General features: G+C 41.3%; 1 protein-coding gene across 1 annotated transcript; it reads right to left on the bottom strand.

Moving 5' to 3' along the window:
* gtf2e1 (general transcription factor IIE, polypeptide 1, alpha) lies at positions 1-7,414 on the bottom strand. Its single transcript, XM_061791236.1, has 6 exons — positions 7,125-7,414; positions 5,702-5,997; positions 4,471-4,628; positions 2,137-2,332; positions 1,792-2,030; positions 1-922 (listed from the first exon to the last, which is right to left on the bottom strand). The coding sequence occupies exons 2-6, from the start codon at positions 5,989-5,991 to the stop codon at positions 462-464; spliced, it is 1,344 nt and encodes a 447-aa protein (XP_061647220.1). The 5' UTR covers positions 5,992-5,997; positions 7,125-7,414; the 3' UTR covers positions 1-461.
* Between the last annotated feature and the right edge of the window lie 17 nt (positions 7,415-7,431).

Here is a 7,431-nt window from a genome sequence, read left to right as displayed (position 1 = left end):
TGTCACAACACATTGCTCTTTTTATTGAGCAATCACTTGAGCCTTTAGGTGCACTACATACTATATATACTATACAGGATTCACTCTTCACAGCCCCACCATGTAGAGATGACAATAAAGTTGAGACAGATTTTTGTCTTCATGTAAACAGCTGTATTAATTAAAAATCTCTCTTTTTCATGAAAAAAAGACCACTGGTTCTCAACAGCTGTTTAACCTACCAGGTAAAGAAAAACACATTGGCACAAAATGCAGATAGCTAGCTTGCAAGATGTAGAACATACTTGGGAATGAATACTATACACAGAGTGACCTCTGAGGCAACACTGACAAAGCAAGTGTGCTTGAATTACTTGGTAAGCAGCATCTTGATAAGTGTCTCCACAAGTGCGTCCAGGCGACGAGTAAAAAGTGGCAGCAGGGTAAAGGGAAATGTAAAAAATATGTTTAAGTGTGTGTATTCAAAAGTACATGTCTTGGAAGAGTTTTTGCCCCATTTCAATGTAGGCTTCCTTCTCCTGTGCAGACATCTGCTCTACCAGCTCTGGCCTCTGGCTCACTTCCCCATAAGAGAACGGCCGGCCTCCCACCGTCACCGTCGGCTCATCTCCCACCTCCTCAAAATCGTCGTCATCCTCCTCTTCCTCCTCTGCAACCCGCCGAGGACCAGCAGCAGCTACATGAAGGGGAGGAGCAGACGGCACCTCTTCGTCGGATTCACTGGTGTCGCTCTCCGAGTCGCTGGCATTGGCCGAGGCAGACACCAGCCCCCTGGCGGCAGCGTTGGCTCCGCCTCCACCGGGTCCTGCCACAGCTCGCTTCTCATGGATGAGCAGGGCTCGCATCACCTCCTCATTTTCATCAGCCTGGCCAGTTCCGGGATGACTTGCTCCATCCTGGATCCTGGTTGCAGTGTCTCCCCCTGGGAAACCAAAACACTTTAAAGGATAACGATATCTAATAACTCTTAAAGTAACGTGCAACTAAGATATTCACTTAAATTACTATTGTTACAGATTCTTCAACGGAAGACCAATATATATGCATTTCTACAAGAATGGATATATTAATGAGAAGAGCTTGCTTAGTCGGAAATCAACTAAGTCTATGATAATTTCGAATCAAGCAATTATGTTTGTAAAGACATCTGGCCATGCCTGACTGCTACGTGTCCTCAGCTTTTGAATAAAGGCAGCATAAGCTAGCTCTGTGAAGGGTACTGACAGAAAGAGATAAACTGCTTTGACCGGAGATAGGCTGCCATGGCAACAAAAAGAAGAAACTAGGACTTTCAGGTCACTGTGGAAGAGTCAAAGGGGTAGAGCGGATTCAGTTTGTTCTACATTCAATCATTAGAGATGAGCAATAGAATAATGTTTAAGACTGAAGAGTGTTAGGGACCAAGCCCAGCCGTAAATAGCAAAAATCTATAATTAAAACCCCCCAAAAGGTTCATATCTGTCCATAGATGCCAACAAAGCACTAGTTTTGCATTAGACCGGAAGACAGCCTCTCTAAATGAAGCTCAACTCCTCACTTAAACATAGTTCACAAGATACCACAAGATGGCGCCAAAGCAATACTTTTAAAGTGGACAGGGGTTTGACACAAAAAAAAAAGCAAAAGGGTGACAAACCCGCTAATATGAATCTGTGGAAAGCAAATTGGAAATATGTGGGGAACACTGTACATCACCGCACGTCAATTCTTGAGCCACCACACAAGGTCCAAAGAAAAATATAAAATAAACGCTATTATACGATGAGTGAGAAATAGAAAAAGCACACTTACGGTTCTTCAGCATGTCAGTCTCGCTGTAAGCACCCTGCACTGTGCTCTGGGTCAACCAGACGGGCCTCTCCTTAGATGCTGTACCCTCACTTGCTTGCTTCTGTAGGTCGTCCTGCTCCTCCATATTGATGACAACATTCTGGGTGTAAAGGTCAGCGTAGGATGAGCCTTTGTTGGACCAGGCTTCCCGGTGTGCGCCACCCGCAGCATTTCCTGCTGCCGCCGCATTACGTTCCCGGCTACAGGAAAAATCCACGTTATTGTCTTCCTACTTCTAAAAAGTATGTAAATTCAAATCTCCAGGACTGAAGTGTCCACATAATGACAGTGGTGGCAGAACCTGACCTCTGCTTGAGGGCGGGGATTTCTGTGGGCTCGGGCTCCAGCAGATCATGAGACAAGTTCACATCCTCTGTCTCACGTAGTAGCACATAGATGGGCTCAATCTGCTCGTTAAATCGTGCCACCAGTGTCCTGGCATCAGGACACACAGATTCATCCTCTTCTACCTCCGTCTGACAGAATGTGCAACGGAATGTACCTGTGTGAAAAGGCCCATCCAGATAAAGAGTCTCTGTTGACTACTAACCGACACTAAAACCCCGTTTTAGCGGTACAATTTGGTTCACATATAAAATTTCTGTTGTGGAAAGGTGCTTCTCATCCTTACCATACTATTTTTGACTACAGTACTGATGCTTACAAATACAGTACTTGTGTAAAGGTACTTATAGGGTAGAACTAGACAAAGTGCAGTCTTCTGATTGGAATGGAATGAACACAAACTATGCCTTTTCTCAAAGTGCATCTTTGTGTAATTAACCTAACCACACGCCAAGATGAACTGCTGGATGTCCTTCGTTGTTGCCCTTTGTCGCTGTCCTCGTGTTAAATTCACTGGCGAGTTACACTGTGTTGCACTGCTATGAAGCACAGGCAAAACTGCACTGAAATCAATACTTGAAGTCGTAAAAAGATAAAAGCATGAATTGGTCATAGAAACATCCATCCATCCATTTTCTGTACCGCTTTATCCTGGGCGCGCTGGAGCCTATCCCAGCCAACTTCGGGCGAGAGGCAGGGTACACCCTGAACTGGTCGCCAGCCAATCACAGGGCACATATAAACAAACAACCAGTCATAGAAACATGCAAACACATTTACGGATAAAGATTCATCACAAGTCAAAGGTGAATATTCAACCGACAATCGCACCATATGAACCTACAGTTTTTTGTATCTGGTTCGATCTTATAGGTATGTAAGGGTAACTGTATTCTTAATTACTGCGTATCATTCGCAAACCTTAAATTACCTTCTATTCTTAATTTTCTTTTTTACAATTAAAGCAAATGTACTGTTAGTTTGGACAAATGACAAGCTTGAAACACATTTTGATAGCGTTCCGCTTTAATGACATTTAGTTAGTGCCCCCCGTAAGCGCTGTAGGTTATTCCACTGTGCGTCTCTTTTCCTCAAGGGGGGATGCTATGAACGCTGCACTGTGCGGCTGAGGGGTTTTGGACCTTGTGTACACATCCTCTGCTTCCTGTAAGAGGCCATCTGCTTCCCGTGCTGATTTCACTGTCAATAATGGGAACTGTTCCAGGAACACCACACGCCTTGTGTCTGCTCTGTGCGTTGCGGTTTGTGTAAAAAAACACCCGCAAAAGCCCTTCCCACTGCAATCTATAGCAACCGTTTACCTGAGGTCGCTTACTTGGAAGCTGCATGAATGCTGCACACAGACGGAGTAGACATTAACCATAAATCTGATGCAATAATTGTACCATTTAAAGAAGCAATACATCGACCGACATAAGAGTAAAAGGCTGTCATGCTTTACATCAAAGAATGTACATGGTCTACAATTTTATACTGTAGCCTAAATACATGGACAATTTTGACAACATTATCGATGTATTATTGTTGTCGGTTTTCAAAGAGAGAGCTGTAGAGACACCACAGATGAGTGAGTCGCTGCAACTGAAGACAGACAGCTGTCACACTGTCACAGATGTCCAGGCACAATAAAAAATTTCTACTTTTGCTGCTTTTGTATCAGGAGTAAAAACAGTTTGACAAAGATGAAAACTGTGGTACAAAACCTATGTACCCTCTACACAAGCCTAAATTTTCATATTAATTTCTTCAGCAGTGCATGTGATTTATGCAGATTTCTTTGGACATGTTGAGCTGATTGACATTGTGGTATTTTGCAATATCAGGTTGTATTTGATTACCCAGTCAAAGCGGTATAACAGCTGTATAATTAATACAAAAGTTGGATCAATGCCCAACTTAGAAAATGTACTGTACCTTGATAACCAAATCAGGATACAAAGTCACACATTTTGATGACTTTACTATATACGGCTTGCTAAAGGCAAAAATATTTAAATACATACACACCATTAATTAATTACACATACGAGGAGTCATATCATACACAGTTAGTGTTATCCTATTACAGTCTTGTTGCAGGCAGTAATGCACAACACCATTGTTGAATTCCCACAACAATAAAAATACATAATACTTCACTCATGGCCAACAGCCTTCAAAAGGTTTTGAGGAAAATGGCTGTGTAGTTTTTGCATAACAAACATACTGTACACAGTTAAAACGAAGATGTCCAAAAAGGTTACCTACCTGGAGGAGGTAACAAGGATTGTTTACCTGTCATGGGGTCAAACAGCTGATTGGCTTCTAGATCAGTGAAAGTGGAGAAGCAGCAGGGACACCGGAACGAGGCACGATTGGTGGAGTCACGTTCATCAGTCTCTATACGACGTCTCATGTGATCCAGTTTGTACTTGACCACGTTTACCAGGACCCTGTCGTTTCAGATTGGAGCGTTATTAACATACAGTAAAGGCAAAATGGCTTTCTAATGCAGTAGAAATCAAGTTCAGTTCATTGGCATCAACTTATCAGGTGTGTTTGGACGATGGAAAAAAATGTGAGCGTAACCCAAACAACGCTATCCCCACATTTAAGAATGGAGTTTTTTTGCAAAGGTAGAGTGACTTCACCGCATTTGAGGGTACAGTAAAACCTCGGATCATGGGTCTTCTGAGCATAAAATACTGCCAATGCAACAAAGTAGTGGCTTAAGAAAATGCATATAGAGGCCATAAAGGTCATAGAGAACTAGTCAGCCTCCACAGGGCAACCCAATAGAAAACTTATGGCATGAGCTAAATGTTTGAGTTTCCAATTGGCAGAAAAGAAACTTGAAGGATTTAGAGTTTGTGAAAAGAGGAGTGGGCCTAAACCTCTCCTGAGCTGCGTGACGAACTACAAGAAACATCTCATGGCTGTGCTTACCAAAATTTTCAAAATTGTTCAACTTGGGTATGAAAAACTTAATTCACTCACTCAACTATACAACTACCGCTACAGTTTTTACATGGTGTAAAATTTCACTCAACTACAGTCGTGCTGAAAAATATTGGCACCGTTGGGGTGACATTTTTCAGCACATTATGCTGTTATTAGTATTTATAAAAAGACGCATTATGCTTTTTTTCTTGACTGTCTGACATGAACTCAGACTAAAGTTTTCCTGTTGCCATGGGTGCCAATACTATATTTTACAGTATTAAAATGAGTGCCATTTTCTTTATTGAAAAAACACATTACAAATGTTTTTATTTTTTTGGAGGAGGCTAGAACGTGTCAATGCCTTTCAATTGGGAAAGATGATTTGTGATACGAGTAGTCACGGAACAAATTCAACTCTTCTCTTAAGGCACCACTGTACCTGAGTAATAAAGTTTACCCGTGCTTTACCCTTCTTGGTGTTGGTGTCACCAAGCTCATAATATCAAGTGAATAACAACCAAGGCAAAAGAGTCAGCATGGATAATTCATATTAAAAAGAAAGGCACGATGAACTATGCGTCACCTGTAATTGATAAAATAGTAGTTATGTCGAGTCGTCTTGCCGTCAGGGGCCGTCTCCACTCTCATACGACACTTGACAAACTTGTCAGCTTTCAGCGTGTTGAGTACGGAGCGCAGTTGTTTCCGGTCAAACTTGAGAAGCTCCAGCATGTCCTCCTCGCGGACGCACGGGTTGCGAATGAGCACATCCAGGGCCAAGGCATGCTCCACCCCGTAGAAACCCCTCACCACCATCTTGGCAAGACGCTTTAGTGAAGCGGGTACCTCGGTCAAGAGTTCTGGTTCTATCATCTTGTGCTGTGGAGGGAGGCGGTCCTACATTACGAGATGTACTTCATAGATCAGCTTCGGAAACAACCCACAAGTTAGATATACTATATACCATGCTGCCATTCGCTTTGTGACCGGTGCTTCCTTTAACACTCACCACGGTGAACTGTACTCTTCACTCGCACAGAGAAATTCACTAGTCTATGTTTATCTATAGAACGCTCATTGGCAAGACCCGCCCGATATTCACTCTCTGCTCACCATGCATACCACTACCCGCACTCGCCGTTGCAGCAGTTTTATTAACCTCTTCGTTCCCAAAGTCCACACTACTTTTGGTCGACCTTTTCAATTTTCTGTTCCAAACGACTGGAACACTCTTCAACAAATAATGAAACTCACCTCATTCGTCTCAATACCATTGTTTAAAAAGTTAGTGAGGGATACTGTACATGACTTCTGCAACTGGTTTTAGCCATATTTACCCTTTTATTCATCATATGCTATGATGTAATGTATTTTGTAAATATGTAACTCTACTCTATCACATTGTGCAGTTTGTTGTATAAATAAGTATTTATTTGTTTTTATTGTATTTACTATTTGCTTTTACTTGATTTGACTAGCCTGTCTGCAGCCAGGTCAGCATTACAAAGGAGAATCTGTTCTCAACAACCTTACCTGGATTTAAAAAAAATAACAAATCAAAAATAAAAAGATTAAATAACTAAAATGATTAGGAAAAGATGTGATCTACCTATTGTGAACTAGGAGTTATATGTCAATAATTAAAAAGAAAAAATAGTTATGTCAATATTTAAAAAGAAAAATTAAGACAAAACTCATTCACGTTACAAGATATCCTTATCACAACAATCACCCACACGATTTCCAGTACAGTATAATTCTACTGTCCATTGCAGTATTAGCTTCGTATTGATTCTAAGGTTCGAAACTTGTTTTCATTTTCCTTTTTTTTTTTTTTTTTTTGCAAAACCAAGTAACACTGCATGTGTTTTAGTCAGTAGCCACCCTATTTAGGTAGTTTATTATATCCAGACGGTGAGGGAAATTAAACGGTGTTAAATGATAGCAGCTATGATAATGGGGTAAAACACTGCTTGATTTAGTTCTTTCTCATGAGTTCAACTTACCTGCTTCTCCTCTAAACTCTGAAGGGACACTAAATCTTTCCTCTGCCACCTTCCTCACTTTTCAGCTTTTCAGAGAAAACAAAACATCGTTGGAATTAAACACGGAAATCAATAAGTTTTAGGTTTGTCACCAGCTAAATTTGCTAACATGCTCCCTGGCTAAATTTGAGCAGCCACTCCGGAAAGAAAACCCAAACCGGAACAAAACGTTTTTTCTCTAATTACAATTGGCAGACGAGGACATATTTAGCCAATAAGAAGGCATAATGTTGAGAGGACAGCTCACAAATAACAAATGGCATTAAGT

This window comes from Phyllopteryx taeniolatus, chromosome 12, assembly GCF_024500385.1.
Source record: "Phyllopteryx taeniolatus isolate TA_2022b chromosome 12, UOR_Ptae_1.2, whole genome shotgun sequence".
In the NCBI taxonomy this organism is placed as follows: Eukaryota; Metazoa; Chordata; class Actinopteri; order Syngnathiformes; family Syngnathidae; genus Phyllopteryx; species Phyllopteryx taeniolatus.
This window is presented reverse-complemented; position numbering and strand designations above follow the sequence as displayed.